The 19032-nt window shown below is 46.1% G+C and overlaps 1 protein-coding gene across 2 annotated transcripts in view; it reads right to left on the reverse strand.

Moving 5' to 3' along the window:
• Window positions 1-19032, reverse strand: part of SRPX (sushi repeat containing protein X-linked) — a 245177-nt gene that overhangs the window by 39345 nt on the left and 186800 nt on the right. For both annotated transcript variants that reach the window (XM_063955569.1, XM_063955568.1), the window contains one exon: window positions 15964-16097. In XM_063955569.1, coding sequence (XP_063811639.1) covers window positions 15964-16097 — 134 coding nt within the window. The remainder of the gene's footprint in view (window positions 1-15963; window positions 16098-19032) is intronic.

Genomic DNA, 19032 nt, shown 5'->3' on the forward strand with positions numbered 1-19032 from the left:
ATTATATGCCAGTATCAATAGCAATGGCCTACTACTATATATACTGCGCACAACTGAAATGCACCACAGGTATAGAATCTAGATGGATAGTATACTTGATGACACAGAGGTAGGTAGAGCAGTGGCCTTCCGTACCGTACTGCTATATATACTGGTGGTCACTGTTAGCAAACTGCAAAACTAAAATGCACCACAGGTATAGAATCTAGATGGATAGTATACTTGACGACACAGAGGTAGTTAGAGCAGTGGCCTTCCGTACCGTACTGCTTTATATACTGGTGGTCACTGTCAGCAAACTGCAAAACTAAAATGCACCACAGGTATAGAATCTAGATGGATAGTATACTTGAGGACACAGAGGTAGGTAGAGCAGTGGCCTTCCGTACCGTACTGCTATATATACTGGTGGTCACTGTCAGCAAAACTCTGCACTGTACTCCTCCTATATAATACTGCTGGTCCCCAGTCCCCACAATAAAGCAGTGTGAGCACAGATATATGCAGCACACTGAGCACAGATATGGAGCATTTTTCAGGCAGAGAACGGATAAAACTGGTGGTCACTGATCAGCAAAACTCTGCACTGTACTCCTGCTATATAATACAGCTGCTCCCCAGTCCCCACAATTAAGCAATAAGCACAAATATTTGCAGCAACATTAATAAACGGAGAGGACGCCAGCCACGTCCTCTCCCTAACATTTCCAATGCACGAGTGAAAATGGCGTTGACACGCGGCTCCTTATATAGAATACGAATCTCGCGAGAATCCAACAGCGGGATGACGACGTTCGGGCGCGCTCGGGTTAACTGAGCCATACGGGAGAATCCGAGTATGCCTCGGACCCGTGTAAAATGGGTGAAGTTTGGGGGGGTTCGGTTTCCGGGGAACCGAACCCGCTCATCGCTAATTACGATGCATTATTTAATACAGTAAATACTCATTACGCTGCATTATTTAATACAGTATATACGGTACAGATGCAAATAGTACAGAATACAGTATATGATCCATCTACAGTAATTTATGAATATGTGAGCGTCCAAGTCCCGCAGACAAAACAACATAAAACCAGTAGTGTACACTGTCGCAAATGGACGTGTTATAAGTTCACTATTGCCTCCTGAGATTAGGAATTTTGTACAGTATGTTAGCGTCTTAATCCCGTAGCCATTACAGCATAATCAAAACCAATGGATTTATTCATCTGTCTGCGGCGAAGTGGTGAAGTGTTTCGCTTCCTATACTCAGAGTCCCTGGTTCGATTCCTAAAGTACGAATGCATGTTAGTTTTTTCCAGACACTTTATTATTTTTTTATTCACATAAACCAGGGCAAAGCTGCAGGAGCGGTTCTACTGTTAAGGTTCTATGCACCGTACAGTACACATACAATTCTGTAGCAGGGCAGACTCAATAGAATTGGCTACCACCTATGACTCCTTGCCCCACGGAGGCCCTAGGCTACGGAGCAAGTAACAGTCCAGATTTTGCAGGCTATGGGGCAATGCTGAAGGAGCGTCACAATCCCCTAGCTAAAATACACAGGGGCGATAGGAATAAGCGAGGTCTATGCACATTACGGTACACCGGACTCGATCGCATAGCACACTGGCAAAATGGCCGTCACCCCTGAACCCCCACCACGTGGCAGGCAGTGCTCGGATATGGAGTGAGAGATGGCATAAGTTTTGCAGGCTACAGGGCAATGCTGAAAGAGCGTCACAATCCCCTAGCCAAAATACACAGGGGCGATAGAGTTAAGCGAGGTCTATGCACATTACGTTACACCGGGCTCGATCGCATAGCAAACTGACAAAACACAAGTTTCACATAAAGCAGGGCAAAGCTGCAGAAGAGCTTCTACTGTCAAGGTTCTTTGCACCGTATGGTACACATACAATTCTATAGCAGGGCAGACTCAATTGAAATGGCTACCGCCTGTGACTCCTAGCTCCAAGGATGCCCTCGGCTATGGAGCAAGTAACAGCACAGATTTTGCAGGCTACGGGGCAATGCTGAAGGAGCGTCAGAATCCCCTAGCTAAAATACACAGGGGCGATAGGGATAAGCGAGGTCTATGCACATAACGATACACCGGACCCCATCGCATCGCAAAGTGACAAAATGTTCGAGGCACGTGAACCCCTGCCTTGTGGCAGCACTCAGCTATGGAGCAAGCAACGGCATAGGTTTTGCAGGCTAGGGGGTAATGCTGAAGGAGCGTCAGAATCCCCTAGCTAAAATACACAGGGGTGATAGGGATAAGCGAGGTCTATGCACATAACGATACACCGCAATGTTCCCCATGGTTTTGATTATGCTTTTTCTTTGAACACGGTATTTTCCACTGCCTTGCCCTACCCTCATCCCACTTTCCCCTTCCCCCCTGGGAGCCTGCAAAGTACATGCAGTAGACAGGGAGGGCGTTCCGATCAGGTTACAAGACGTGCAACAGTATACTACTGTATGTAGGAAAATTCCCCGCCCACTCTGATTTATGTGAAACCTGTGTGCACCCTTCCATTGAATGTATAACAAAGAAAAAAATAATAATAAAGTGAATGTTACAGGAACACATAAAAAAAAAAAGGTTGGCACTTCCTTCCCATTGGTGTTGGTATATGCCTTAGGGGACTCGGACGTTAATACTTGTTTTTCAAAAGAACGGGATTTTCCACCGCCTTTTCCTACCCCATCGCCCTTCCCCCCTGGGAGCCTGCACAGGTCATGCAGTGGACAGGGAGGGGGTTTCAGGTCAGGTACAATACACAAATGCCGACGATCTACAGTACTGTGTTGCTCAGATAGTTGTGTCGGAATACACTAATTTATACTCATTACCGCTGTGTATTTGTATATAGCGGAATGAATCGCTGATGCAGATTTACTTTGATTTATGTGAAACCTGTGTGTACCCTTTCATTGAATGTATAACAAAGAAAAAAAATAATAAAGTGAATGTCACGGGAACATATATAAAAAAAAAGGTTGGCACTTTGGGACTCAAACCTGGGACTCTCAGCGTGGGAGGTGGGAGCCTTCATCGCTAGGTTGGTATGGAAGGGGACACAATTAGCTGCTGGAGGGTACCAACCACATGTTTCTGTGACCCCCACAAGGCTCATGGCAAGCGTCGGAACCCATGGTGGGTCTGAATTAACGGGCCCATTATAGTCTATGGCAAAATGTGTCCACTTTGCGCACTGATATCTCTGGTTCTGGGTGTCCCAGAGACTCAGGACTGGTACCATACAAAAGAGGAGACTCTTGGCTTTCGGGGCAAACCAACCAATAGTTTATGTGACATTGGAAAGGGTCCCCTCCAGTTGTCCGCCTAGCTTGCACAGGATGCAGGGTTTCTGGCTAGATAGGAAATACTGTACAGAAATGCTAAGCATAGTAATTTGACATCCAGGAACATAGGGAGGAGTTTTTCTCTCTCTCGATTATACTTGGAAAAATTACACTTGCCACTGTACGTTACAAGCTGTTCGTGCTAATTAGTACACTAGTAGAACATACTGTACAGAGATACGAAGTACAGTGATTTGGCATCCACGAACTTAGGGAGGAGCTTTAATCTCTCTCCATTGTAATCTTTCTATGTATAATGGAGAGAGATAAAAGCTCCTCCCGAAGTTCCTGGGTGCCAAATTACCGTCCTTAGTGTCTCTGTACTCTATGTTCTACTAGTGTACTAATTAGCACAAATAGCTTGTAACGTACAGTGGCAAGTTTAATCTTTCTATGTATAATGGAGAGAGATAAAAGTTCCTCTGTAAGTTCCTAAATGCCAAATCACCGTCCTTAGTATCTCTGTACAGTATGTTCTACTAGTGTACTAATTAGCACGAACAGCTTTTAACTGGATGCCAAATCACCGTACTTAGTATCTCAGTACAGTGGCCCTCATTCCGAGTTGTTCGCTTGCTAGCTGCTTTTAGCACACGCTAAGCCGCCGCCCTCTGGGAGTGTATCTTAGCATAGCAGAATTGCGAACGAAAGATTAGCAGAATTGCGAATAGAAATTTCATAGCAGTTTCTGAGTAGCTCGAGACTTACTCAGCCATTGCGATCAGTTCAGTCAGTTTCATTCCTGGTTTGACGTCACAAACACACCCAGCGTTCGCCCAGACACTCCCCCGTTTCTTCAGACACTCCCGCGTTTTTCCCAGAAACGCCAGCGTTTTTCCGCACACTCCCAGAAAACGGCCAGTTTCCGCCCAGAAACACCCACTTCCTGTCAATCACAGTACGATCACCAGAACGATGAAAAATCCTCGTTATGCCGTGAGTAAAATACCTAACTTTTGTGTAAAATAACTAACCGCATGCGCTCTGCGAACCTTGCGCATGCGCAGTAAGCGAATAATCGCAATATAGCGAAAATCGGCAACGAGCGAACAACTCGGAATGATGGCCAGTATGTTCTATTAGGGTACTAATTAGCATGAACAGCTTGTAACGTACAGCGGCAAGTTTAATCTTTCTATGTATAGGGTAGGGTTCTAATTAGCTGTTCGTGCTAATTAGTACCCTAATAGAAAATACTGTACAGAGATACTAAGTACGGTGATTTGGCATCCAGGAACTTAGGGAGGAGCTTTAATCTCTCTACATTATACATAGAAAGATCAAACCTGCCACTGTACGTTACAAGCTGCTCGTGCTAATTAGTACCCTAATAGAACATACTGTACAGAGATACTAAGTACCGTGATTTGGCATCCAGTTAAAAGCTGTTTGTGCTAATTAGTACACTAGTAGAACATACTGTACAGAGATACTAAGGACGGTGATTTGGCATCTAGGAACTTACAGAGTAGGCTTTTATCTCTCCATTTTACATAGAAAGATTAAACTTGCCACTGTACGTTACAAGCTGTTCTTGCTAATTAGTACCCTAATAGAACATACTGTACAGAGATACTAAGTACGGTGATTTGGCATCCAGGAACTTACAGAGGAGCTTTTATCTCTCTCCATTATACATAGAAAGATTAAACTTGCCGCTGTACGTTACAAGCTGTTCGTGCTAATTAGTACCCTAATAGAACATACTGTACAGAGATACTAAGTACAGTGATTTGGCATCCAGTTAAAAGCTGTTCGTGCTAATTAGTACACTAGTAGAACATACTGTACAGAGATACTAAGGACAGTGATTTGGCATCTAGGAACTTAGGGAGGAGCTTTTATCTCTCCATTATACATAGAAAGACTAAACTTGCCACTGTACGTTACAAGCTGTTCGTGCTAATTAGTACACTAGAAGAACATACTGGGGACTCGGACTCATACAGTACTTGCATTTCAAAAGCACGGTATTTTCCACCCCTTCCTGCTAGCCCATCGCCCTTCCCCCCTGGGAACCTGCACAGGTCATGCAGTAGACAGGGAGGGAGTTATTCACATAAACCAGGGCAAATCTGCAGGAGCGGTTGTACTGTTAAGGTTCTATGCACCATACGGTACACATACAATTCTGTAGCAGGGCAGACTCAATTGAAATGGCTACCGCCTGTGACTCCTTGCCCCATGGAGACCCTCGGCTATGGAGCAAGTAACAGCACATATTTTGTAGGTCACGGGGCAATGCTGAAGGAGCGTCAGAATCCCCTAGCTAAAATACACAGGGTCGATAGGGATATGCGAGTTCTATGCACTTAACGATACCCCAGACCCCATTGCATCACAAAGTGACAAAATGTCCAAGGCACATGAACATCCACCTTGTGTCAGCACTCAGCTATGGAGCGAGTGATGGCATAGGTTTTGCAGGCTACGGGGCAGTGCTGAAGGAGCGTCGGAATCCCTTTGCTACCTGTAAAATACACAGGGGCGATAGGGTTAAGCGAGGACTATGCACATAATCCTACAAGGCGGGGGTTCATGTGCCTCGGACATTTTGTCACTTTGTGATGCAATGGGGTTTGGTGTATCGTTATGTGCATAGACCTCACTTATCCCTATCGACCCTGTGTATTTTAGCTAGGGGATTCTGACGCTCCTTCAGCATTGGCCCGTTCTTTGAACACGGTATTTTCCACTGCCTCGCCCTACCCCCATCCCACTTTCCCCTTCCCTCCTGGGAGCCTGCACAGTTCATGCAGTAGACAGGTAGGGAGTTCCGATCAGGTTACAAGACAATATTTATGTGAAACCTGTGTGCACCCTTCCATTGAATGTATAACAAAGAAAAAAAATTATAATAAAGAGAACGTCACGGGAACTCGGACGCTCATACTGTATATGTATTTCAAAAGCACGGTGTTTATGCATTGTACATACTTCCTTTTACACAATTAGTTGCGTCTCCATACACAATCTTGCGTCTGCATACACAAGTGTTTTAACATGTTCGTTTGTGTCTGTATAAACTATTTATATTGAGAACTCTCACCGTCTGACCATTGGTCACCATCTATTAACATTACAGTCGTCACTGACCATTTGCCAGAGCTGTAGATCAATCCGCCGCTATACGATCGAAAGTACTGGATTGGTGGAGCATTAGCCACCCAGTGGTGGAGATGTGTAATGCATGCTGAGTATCTAGAATCGCCTCAACGCGCCTGCCTGTGATTAAACTCAGCAAGCTAAGCTATCGCCTTAGCGTGACTAAACGTCCATCTAGGCGAAGAATCGGTCAAGATAAAGGTGGCTACATCTGTACCAAGGTGATGGAAGAGATGATGGTTCTTCTTTGAAAGCAAGGAGTCAACATAATTCCTTACTTGGACGATCTCCTGATAAAGGCAAGGTCCAAGGAAAAGTTGGTGCAGAACATTGCACTCTCCTTGACAGTACTTCAACAGCACGGTTGGATCATAAATTTTCCAAAGTCACAGTTGGAACCGACGACAAGATTATCGTTTCTGGGGATGATACTGGACACAGAAGTACAGAGAGTATTTCTTCCAGTAGAAAAGGCTCTGGAAATCCAGAGACTGGTCAGACAAATTCTAAAACCAACAAGGGTATCGATTCATCAATGCATACGATTGTTGGGAAAGATGGCAGCGGCCTACGAGGCCCTACAGTTCGGCCGATTCCATGCCAGAGTATTCCAGTGGGACCTATTGGACAAGTGGTCCGGATCCCATCTACACATGCATCAGAGGATAATCCTGTCGTCCAAAGCCAGAATTTTTCTCCTGTGGTGGCTTCACAGTGCTCACCTCCTGGAAGGGCGCAGGTTCGGGATTCAAGATTGGGTCTTAGTAACCACGGATGCAAGTCTCCGAGGCTGAAGAGCAGTCACAAAAGGGGAATGCTTCAAAGGAAGATTGGTCAAGTCAAGAAACCTGTCTTCACATAAATGTTCTGGAGTTGAGAGCCATTTACAATGGCCTTCTACAGTGGTGCATCTTCTTCAAGATTAACCCATACAGGTCCAGTCAGACAATGTAATGGCAGTGGCATACATAAACCGCCAGGGTGGAACGAAAAGCAGAGCGGCAATGGCAGAGGTGACAAAGATCCTCCTCTGGGCAGAAAGACATGTAGGAGCTCTGTTGGCAATTTTCATTCCGGGAGTGGACAACTGGGAAGCGGACTTCCTCAGCAGACACGATCTCCACCCAGGAGAATGGGGCCTCCACCAAGAAGTCTTCGCAGAGGTGACGGGTCATTGGTGTTAGGGTCTCCTGCCCTGTGCTGCCACGTCGTCATGGCAACCGGGAGACAAGTGCTAGCGGAGTAACCTGAGCGCAGCTGATACTCCGGTTCGGGTCTTTTGCTGTGCAGTGGTTACAGGCATGGGATCCGGTGCTGGTTTTTGTGCTCACAGTCTGTGAGGTCTGAGGGGGGCGTGGACAGCACCTGCTTTATAAGGCCTCTTCTCAGGTTAAGCAGATGCTGCTGAATCTTTGTTGGTTAGTCAGTTCCTGAAAGTTAGCCAGTACTGTGTAGCTTTGTATTTTGTTGTTGCTTACTGCAAATAGGCCTGGGCATTTGGTACTACACTCTGCCAATCCAGACCTAGCAGTAAGACCGGAGTCAGTCGTTTAGCCTGCTGAGGTTCTTTTGCTATTCTGTGAACCCAGCAGGTTTGTGGCTGTACTTTCAGACCTGCCTGCATAATCCTCTCTCACTGTGCAGGGCGTCCATGTGTCAGTTTAGTGGCAGTAAGCTGAACCTGGGCCCTGCAAGTGAGAATTAGGATTGTGGAGACTCTCCTTGTGTCTATTATTCCATCTCTGACCAAGGAGTTTACTGCCACACCCGTTGGTAACCCTTTAGGGTTTTGCTGTTGCCCTTAGCAACAGCATTTCGGGTTCTCTACGTATTAAAACACAACATCTTGCTTTTTCCATCTGAGCATTTCTAATACTAGGGAGACACCCAGTTTCTTAGCCTCTGGGCTTCTCTGTTCACTCTGTGTTGGTTTTGTTACCCTATCACCTTCTGTGTACGTTATGTCATATTTCCCAGTCTGTCTGTGAGTTCATTTGTTTTGCATCCCTCTCTGTTCAGACACCAGTACATTCCTGCAGGCACTGGTGTGTATAACAGTTCAAACACCAGTACATTCCTGCAGGCACTGGTGTGCATAACAATTGGAGAGTTCCTCAAGTAGACATGATGGCATCTCGTCTCAACAAGAAGCTTCAGAGATATTGATCCAGGTCGAGAGACCCACAAGCAATAGCAGTGGATGCACTAGTGACCCAGTGGGTGTTTCGGTCGGTGTATGTGTTCCCTCCACTTCCACTAATACCAAAGATTCTCAAGACCATAAGAAGAATGGGGGTTTGAGCGATCCTCATTGTCCCAGACTGGCCAAGGAGGGCTTGGTATCCAGATCTTCAGGAGTTACTCATAGAAGATCCTCGGCCTCTTCCTCTTCGCGAGGACCTGCTGCGGCAGGGGCCGTGCGTGTATCAAGACTTACCGTGGCTACGTTTGACGGCATGGCTGTTGAACACTGGATCCTAGCCTGAAAGGGTATTCCCAAAGAAGTCATTCCCACACTTATTCAGGCCAGGAAAGGAGTAACGTCTAGACATTACCACTATATTTGGAGAAAATGTGTCTTGGTGTGAGACCAAGAAGGCTCCAACGGAAGAATTTCAGTTAGGACGTTTTCTCCATTTTCTTCAGGCGGGTGTGGATGCAGGCTTAAGATTGGGTTCAATCATGGTCCAAATTTCGGCTTTGTCCGTTTTCTTTCAGAAACAATTGGCCTCCCTTCTGGAAGTTCAGACATTCGTGAAGGGGGTTCTGCACATCCAACCTCCTTTTGTGCCTCCTACGGCACCGTGGGATCTTAAGGTGGTGTTGCGGTTCCTTCAATCAGATTGGTTTGAACCTCTCCAGGAGGTGGAGTTAAAGTTTCTCACTTGGAAAGTGGTCATGCTGTTGGCCTTGGCATCCGCAAGGAGGGTGTCTGAGTTAGGGGCTTTGTCTCACAAGAGCCCTTATTTAATCTTCCATGAAGATAGGGCTGAACTACGAACTCGTCAGCAATTTCTTCCAAAGGTGGTTTCTTCCTTCCATGTGAACCAACCTATTGTAGTGCCAGTGGCTACTGACACCTTAGCTGCTTCAAAGTCACTGGACGTGGTCAGAGCGTTGAAAAACTTATGTCACGAGAACAGCTCGGATAAGGAAAACAGAGGCACTGTTTGACCTGTATGATCCCAATAAGATTGGGTGCCCTGCTTCTAAGCAGACAATTGCACGCTGGATCAGAGGTACGATTCAGCACGCTCATTCCACGGTAGGATTGCCGGTACCAAATTCGGTGAATGCCCATTCTACAAGGAAGGTGGGCTCGTCCTGGGCGGCTGCCCGGGGGTCTCGGCATTACAGCTTTGCCGAGCAGCTACTTGGTCGGGGACAAACACGTTTGCTAAGTTTTACAAGTTTGACACCTTAGCCGCTGATGATCTTAAGTTTGGTCAATCGATTCTACACGAACATCCGCACTCTCCCGCCCGTACTGGAGCTTTGGTATAATCCCATGGTACTGAAGTGGACCCCAGCATCCTCTAGGACATATGAGAAAACAGGATTTTAATACCTACCGGTAAATCCTTTTCTACTAGTCCATAGAGGATGCTGGGCACCCAGCCCAGTGCGTTTCTTTACCTGCAGTTTGTTATATTGTTGTAAGTTTTACACAGGTGTTGTGTTAAAATTGTTTTCAGCACATTGCTGCAATGGTCATGCTTGTAGGCATGTGTTATGTTAATTGCCATGTTGTGCGGCATGGTTGAAGTGTGAGCTGGTATGAATCTCACCATTAACTTAAAAGTAAATCCTTTTCTCGAAATGTCCGTCTCCCTGGGCACAGTTCCTATACTGAGGTCTGGAGGAGGGGCATAGAGAGAGGAGCCAATTCACACTCTGGAAAAGTCTTAAAATGCCCATGGCTCCTGCGGAACCGTCTATACCCCATGGTACTGAAGTGGACCCCAGCATCCTCTACGGAGTAGGAGATAAGGATTTACTGGTAGGTATTAAAATCCTGTTTTTTTGTTTTAATAGAGCATTAGGTACAGGAAGGCTGTTGGCAACAGCCTTCCTGCTTCATGGGACTTAGGGGGGGAGTAGGAACCAACTCTTGAAGTTAATGGTTCTCTATCTCCGCTGACAGGACACTGAGCTCCTGAGGGTGCTGATCGCAAGCCCACGAGGCGACCGCTCAAACCCGCAGCACGGCCGCCACCCCCTAACAGAGCCAGCAGACAGAAGAGTGGAGAGTATAGTTCTGACGTCCCAGTTAGCGGGTCACCGGTGGGTATGACGGCACAAGAATGGGAGCGCAGCTCTGACAGGCTGCGCTCCATGAAGGATCAGCATCACACAGTATAGGCGCTTGGAAGGGCATCCTAGGCCAGCGCGATCACCCTAAACTGGTAAAAGCAGCTAACAGGGGCTAATCCCGCTGTTAGAATATAAGACCTCCGGCCAGTATAATCAAATTGTGTGGGAAGCCGCTTGCCATTACAAGGGGCGGGGCTTCTCCTCAGAGCTGATCCAGCACTCACCAGTGCCATTTTCTCCCTGCAGACATATGATGCAAGACGCTGCCAGGGAGCGCTGCCCTCCACATAACTCCAGTTATCCTCTGCGGTACCAGGGTGTTATAGACAGGGGGTGGGAGTGTTGTTACTAGTACTAATTAACCTATTAAGGTTGGTTAGTCAGCGCCGATTGAAGCCATTAGGGATGTTTTGCACATTACTGAGAAGGTACCTGAGCAGGTGGAGCAATCTTATTTTACAGAAAGTAAAAAATCCTCGCTTACCTTCCCGGTTTCCAAGGAATTAAACTCTTTGTTTGAAAAATCCTGGGAAAACCCAGAGAAAAAATTCCAGATCTCAAAAAGGGTTCTCATTGCTTTCCCTTTCCCTGAGGAGGATAGAAAAAAGTGGGAAAACCCCCCCTATAGTTGACGCTTCTGTATCTAGGTTGTCAAAAAAGGTGGTTTTACCTGTTCCTGGTTCAACCGCTTTAAAAGAGCAGGCTGACTGCAAGATTGAGACTAGACTCAAATCCCTATACACAGCTACTGGCATAGCTTTAAGGCCCACTATTTCTTGTGCTTGGATTTCTAAAGCCATAGTAAAGTGGTCAGGCACATTGCTAGAGGACTTGGATACCATGGATAGGAGTGACATTGATTTGTTCTTGCTTCGCATACAGGATTCTGCAGGGTTCATGGTGGAGGCCATGAAGGACCTTGGCATGCTGAATGCACGGGCTACTTCTATGGTGGTCTCGGCGCGCAGAGGACTCTGGCTACGCCAATGAACTGTGGATGCAGAATCTAAGAGAAGCATGGAGAACCTACCCTTCACAGGTCAGGCTCTGTTTGGGGACACATTGGATGCGTGGATCTCCACAGCAACTGTGGGTAAGTCAACCTTTCTTTCCTCAGCAGCACCACCGGCTAGGAAATCTTATCCTTCACCTACACTGCAGTCCTTTCGGACCTCAAATTTAAAAAAAATCCAAACCCCCTCCCACCTTCTTTAGACGAGGTCGGGGAAAGTCCAGAAACCTGTACCATCAGGTTCCCAGGAACAGAAACCAGGTTCTGCTTCCTCAAAATCTTCAGCATGACGGTGGACCTCCCAGCCTGGAGGTCGGGCAGGTGGGAGCGAGACTAAAAGCTTTCAGTCACGTTTGGGCGTCATCATGCCTAGACCCCTGGGTATAGGATATTGTTGCCCAGGGATACAGACTGGAGTTTCAAGAACTCCCACCTCACAGATTCTTCAAATCAGGCTTACCAGCTTCGCTGACAGAAAGTGCCATCCTACAGGAAGCCATTAAAAAATTGGTTCAAACGAATGTCATTGTTCCAGTTCCACTTCACCTACAACACAAGGGTTATTACTCAAACCTGTTTGTGGTACTGAAACTGGATGGTTTGGTAAGGTCAATATTAAACGTAAAGTCATTGAACCCCTAGTTGAGGGAATTCAAATTCAAGATGGAGTCTCTGAAAGCAGTGATCTCAGGTCTGGAGGAGGGGGAATTCCTAGTATCCCTGGATATCAAAGATGCATACCTTCACATTCCGATCTAGCCGCCTCACCAGGCTTATCTCAGAATTGCACTGCTGGCCTGTCATTATCAGTTCCAGGCACTGCCATTTGGCCTCTCCACAGCACCGAGAGAGTGTTCACCAAGGTCATGGCAAAGATGATGCTACTCCTCCGCAGACCGGGAGTAAACATAGTTCCATATCTGGACGATCTGCTGATAGAAGCATCTTCCAAGGAGAAGATGTTGCAGAGTATTGCTCTCTTAACTCGTCTACTCCAGGATCATTGGTGGATCCTGAACCTTCCAAAGTCACATTTGGAGCCTACAAGGAAACTGCCCTTCCTAGGGATGATACTTGACACGGAAGTGCAGAGGGTGTTTCTACCAGTGGAGAAAGCGTTGGTGATCCAATCAATGGTCTGGGAGCTCCTGAAACCAGCCCGAGTATCGGTTCATCAGTGCATTCGCCTTCTGGGGAAGATGGTTGCATCCTACGAGGCTCTTCAGTATGGAAGATTCCATGCGAGGTTCTTCCAACTGGATCTCCTAGACAAATGGTCGGGATCACATCTTCACATGCACCAACAGATAACGCCCGTCACCGAAAGCCAGAATTTCACTCCTATGGTGGCTGAAAGCTTCTCACCTACTCGAAGGCCACAGATTCGGGATTCAGAATTGGATCCTTCTAACCACGGATGCACGTCTCAGAGGTTGGGGAGCAATCACCCAAGGGGAAAACTTCCAAGGAAGGTGGTCCAGTCAGGAATCTCTCCTTCCAATAAACGTTCTGGAACTGAGGGCCATTTACAACGGCCTTCTACAAGCGGCACATCTTCTGCAAGATCAAGCCATTCAGGTTCAGTCGGACAACGTCACAGTGGTGTCCTACATAAACAGGCAAGGCGGAACGAAGAGCAGAGCTGCGATGTCAGAGATAACAAGAATCATCCTCTGGGCAGAAAAGCATGCGGTGGCGCTGTCAGCAATCTTCATTCAGAAAGTGGACAACTGGGAAGCGGACTTCCTCAGCAGACACGATTTCCATCCAGGAGAATGGGGCCTCCACCCGAAGATGTTCGCAGAAGTGACAAGCCGATGGGGTGTACCTCAAATAGACATATTAGCCTCTCGCCTCAACAAGAAGCTTCGGAGGTACTGTACCATGTCGAAAGACCCACACGCAGTGGCGGTGGACGCACTGGTAACTTCGTGGACGTACCAGTCAGTGAATGTGTTCCCTCCACTTCCACTCATCCCAAGGATTCTCAAGCTCATAAAGAGAACAAGAGTTCAGGCGATCCTCATTGCTCCGGACTGGCCAAGAAGGGCTTGGTACGCGGATCTTCTGGAATTACTGCTGGAGGATCCGAAGCCTCTTCCTCTTCGCGAGAACCTTCTGCAACAGGGGCCGTTCGCCTATCAAGACTTACCGCGGCTACGTTTGACGGAATGGAGGTTGAACGCCAGGTCTTAGCTCGGAAGGGCATTCTGAAAAAGATCATTCCTACCCTGATACAGTCTAGAAAGGGAGTAACGTCAAAACATTACCATCGGATTTGGAAAAAGTATGTGTCTTGGTGTGAATCCAAGAAGTTTCCTACGGTGGAGTTTCAACTGGGACGGTTTCTCCTCTTTCTGCAAGCAGGTGTGGATGTCGGCCTAGGCTTGTGCTCCATAAAGGTCCAGATCTCGGCCTTGTCCATTTTCTCCCAGAAACAGTTGGTTGCTCTTCCTGAAGTTCAGACATTCTTGAAAGGGGTTCTGTATATTCAACCACCCTTTGTGCCGCCTACGACACCTAGGGATCTTAATGTGGTACTGCAGGTCCTGCAATCAGATTGGTTCGAGCCTTTACAGGACGTGGACGTCAAGTTTCTTACTTGGAAAGTGTCACACTGTTGGCTTTAGCGTCTGCTAGACGTGTGTTGGAATTGGGGGCATTGTCATGCAAGAGCCCCTACTTGATTTTCTATGAGGATAGAGCTGAGCTCAGAACGCGTCAGCAATTTCTTCCGAAGGTTGTGTCAGCCTCTCATATCAACCAACCTATTGTGGTACCAGTGGCTACTGACTCCTCATTTACCTCAAAGTCCTTGGATATCGTGAGGGCTTTGAAAATATATGTGAAGAGAACTTCTCGTCACAGGAAGTCGGATGCTCTGTTTTTCCTTTATGATCCCAAAAAGGTTTGGTGTCCTGCTTCTAAGCAGACAGTTTCTCGTTGGATCAGGTTCACTATCCAGCATACTTATTCTACGGCAGGCTTGCAGTGTCCAAAATCTGTTAAGGCCCACTCTACTCGTAAAGTGGGTTCTTCCTGGGTGGCTGCCCGGGGTGTCTCGGCTTTACCGCTTTGCCGAGCAGCAACTTGGTCAGGGTCGAACACGTTTGCTAAGTTCTACAAGTTCGATACTTTGGCCTCTGAGGACCTAAAGTTTGGTCAATCTGTTCTGCAGGAACCTCAGCACTCTCCGTCCCGTACTGGGAGCTTTGGTACATCCCCATGGTACTAAAATGGACCCCAGCATCCTCTAGGACGTAAGAGAAAATAGTCTTTTAATTACCTACCGGTAAATCTTTTCTCGTAGTCCGTAGAGGATGCTGGGCGCCCACCCAGTGCTATGTATTCCTGCTTTGTTACTTAGTTCAGTTTGTTGGTTTAGCCGTTGCTGAATTGTTCCGAGTTGGTTAGCTTGGCTTTCCTTTTGTTATACGTGTGAGCTGGTGTGAATCTCACCACTATCTGTGTATTTCCTTCTCTCGAAGTATGTCCGTCTCCTCGGGCACAGTTTCTAGACTGAGTCTGGTAGGAGGGACATAGAGGGAGGAGCCTGCCCACACTATTAATCTCTTAAAGGGCCCATGGCTCCTAGTGGACCCGTCTATACCCCATGGTACTAAAATGGACCCCAGAATCCTCTACGGACTACGAGAAAAGGATTTTCTGGTAGGTAATTAAAATCCTATTTTTGGAGCCTTATGCATATGGGCAGATTGCAACCCCATATAATCCTATTGGGGCTTTCTGTATAGGTGGTCCACAGCAGATGTCTCCTGTGGAACTTTTTAATATACAGTATATATACTGAGCCATATATATCGTGGTAAACCTCTAAAACCTATTGTTTTTAAAAGGTTTTACTGCTGCATACCGGCCTGAGGGAGAAGGTAATTATGGGAGAAGAAAGAAGCAGAAAATGAGAATGTACAGTTTATGTTGAATACAGAATAAAATATACCCCCTGTGCAGACCACACCCCAACAACACTGGTTATACATCCTACATCACTAGTCACAGCCCCTGCGGTAGCACACAATAGGCCTTTCATAAATTTCATCTGCAGGCCCATGTGGACCTTTATCTGGCACTGCTTGTATAGAATCACTGCTACCATGCAAAGGTAATGTATATTATGACACATAATAACTTTTTTCTTTAGACTCTTATACCTGAAGTGTTCCAATTTGTAATCTGTAGTAAAAGTCCCCTGCAGTGGGAGTTGATATCACTAATAATCTTCTCTTCTCATAAAACTGATCCAGAAATTCAGCTGCATCTCTCAGTACAACGTTAATATTCATAACTGTATTAGACATTAAAAAAAACATAATTAAAACACAGTAAATGTTATCGCTATATTTCTGAACAGTTTCATCAAGTAAATATTCCAAAATAAAAGCATCTACAAATTAATTATAAATATTTGTCAAAGTATAAAGCATTAGAAATGGTAAGAATGGAATAATAGGTTTAGCCTCTTTCAGAACAGTGGCCTAGGGGGTCATTCCGAGTTGATCGCTCACTAGCAGTTTTTAGCAGCCGTGCAAACGCATAGTCACCGCCCACGGGGGAGTGTATTTTCACTTTGCAGGAGTGCGAACGGCAGTGCAGCAGAGCGCCTGCAAACACATTTTGTGCAAAACAAGACCAGCCCTGTAGTTACTTATCCTGTGCGATGATTGCTGCGACGAGTGACACGGTAATGACGTCAGATACCCGTCCAGCAAACGCCCGGCCACGCCTGCGTTTTTCCAAACACTTCCAGAAAACGGTCAGTTGACACCCAGAAACGCCCTCTTCCTGTTGATCTCCTTGCGATCGGCTGTGCATTTGGAATCGTCGCTAGAACCAGTGCAAAACCACAAAGGACTTCATACCCGTATGACGCGCATGCGCACTGTGGTACATACGCATGCGCAGATAAGCTGTTTTTTTCACTGATTGCTACGCAGCGAACAACGGCAGTTAGCGATCAACTCGGAATGACCCCCCTAATTCAGATCTGATCACAGCCGCAAATTTGTTAGCAGTTGGGCAAAACCATGGGGGTCATTCCGAGTTGTTCGCTCGTTATTTTTTTTTCGCAACGGAGCGATTAGTCGCTAATGCGCATGCGCAATGTCCGCAGTGCGACTGCACCAAGTAAATTTGCTATGCAGTTAGGTATTTTACTCACGGCATTACGAGGTTTTTTCTTCGTTTTGGTGATCGTTATGTAATTGACAGGAAGTGGGTGTTTCTGGGCGGAAACTGGCCGATTTATGGGTGTGTGTGAAAAAACGCTACCGTTTCTGGGGAAAACGCGGGAGTGGCTGGAGAAACGGAGGAGTGTCTGGGCGAACGCTGGGTGTGTTTGTGACGTCAAACCAGGAACGAAACTGACTGAACTGATCGCAGATGCCGAGTAAGTCTGGAGCTACTCAGAAACTGCTAAGAAGTGTCTATTCGCAATTCTGCTAATCTTTCGTTCGCAATTTTGATAAGCTAAGATTCACTCCCAGTAGGCGGCGGCTTAGCGTGTGCAAAGCTGCTAAAAGCAGCTTGCGAGCGAACAACTCGGAATGACCCCCCATGTGCACTGCAGGGAGGGCAGATATAACATGTGCAGAGAGAGTTAGATTTTGGTGGGGTGTGTTCAATCTGAAATCTAAATTGCAGTGTAAAAATAAAACAGCCAGTATTTACCCTGTACAGAAACAAAATAACCCACCCAAATCTAACTCTCTCTGCACATGTTATATCTGCCCCACCTGCAGTGCACACGGTTTTGCCCATTAGAGAAAAATGTTGCTGCTGCAATCAGGTCTGAATTAGACCCAGTGTTTGGAAAAGTAAGTAAACATTAACTGTGTAATCAGTCAGTCATAGTACATACAATAAAAGAAAAACCTAACTAACAATACAATATTACTGTAGATTAGTTCAGGGAAAATGCACCAAGAAGTTAGTAACAGAATATTGTGCATAAAGGGGGGTACTCACGGGAGAGATGTGTGCTGAGCGATCTTAACACAGACCGCTCAGCACACATCTCTCACCCCGCTCAGCACAGCGCGATGTGCTGAGCGAGGGGGAAAGCCGACGGGGGGGCCGCTCACTTCACACAACGGTGAAGTGAGCGACCCGCTAGATTGAGCCTGCATGCAGCTCAATCTAGCATCGGCGATAGCGATGCGCGGGGCCGCGCATCGCTATCGCTGGAGGGCATACACACGGCAGATCCGTGCTTAAAATCTAAGCAATCTAGCAAGATTGCTTAGATTTTAAGCACGGATCTCTCCGTGTGTACCCCCCTTAAGTCCAGAGCAGTGGCTGGATATTTGTGTGTGTGGTGCACATGTGACGTTGGGTTGGGCCTATAAGTGTGGAAGTGGTTGCCTCTCCAAGCATCTCAGAAGCCTGAGGCAGGTGCCACAGGCTGAGATGTTGCCATCCACACGGTTTTGTGCCTTGGGGGACACCCATAGGTACAAAACTGTGCATAAGTTTAACTGAAAGTGAGAGTGGAATGAAAAGACTAAAAGCTCTACTTCCTTCACATAAAATCCCATTTGAAACCACCAGCCTATTTGATGTTGATAGGAAAGTCTTTTATCTTACACTAATTAACAAGCTGTTTCCTTTAGTGGTTGTTATTGGAATCAATTCTAAACCAAGTAGTGTGAGGATATGGATTTAATAGCTACAGTACACTATACAGGTAATCTTATGAGCCTCCGGAGAATAAGGCATGGCTGCTCTTGTCAGTAGCTGTGGGAAATTCAAAACAGGATGGTAAAGTGTTGTACAGATGACATACAAGCTGCACATTGCATACTAAACTTGTTACCTATTATACACTTGATTTTTTTCACTGGTAGGGTACAGTAGATTATAAAGTCTCCAGAGGAAGTGATATCTAGGGCAACAAAGCTCTATTCTTTATATAAAAAAAGTTATTACAATAAACAGCACTGTTAGAGCTTTTTGCAATATTTAAAATATATCTTAAACATATAGTAATAATATATGTAAATGTTTCAGCAGTATTGCAAATGAAGATATTTAAAAGTGCTCCCCTGCATAGGATAAAAAATGGTGATCACCAGCGCTAGGTTGTGTGAAGTATATATCTATATAATGATACACTAATTAAAAATTCATGACGGTAGGTTATGTTGAAATAATGTATATAGTAAATTTAATAAGGATAATATCTTAAAAACACAGATGCCTTTACAACACAATTATAGGTTAAT

Source organism: Pseudophryne corroboree, chromosome 2, assembly GCF_028390025.1.
Source record: "Pseudophryne corroboree isolate aPseCor3 chromosome 2, aPseCor3.hap2, whole genome shotgun sequence".
Taxonomy (NCBI): domain Eukaryota; kingdom Metazoa; phylum Chordata; class Amphibia; order Anura; family Myobatrachidae; genus Pseudophryne; species Pseudophryne corroboree.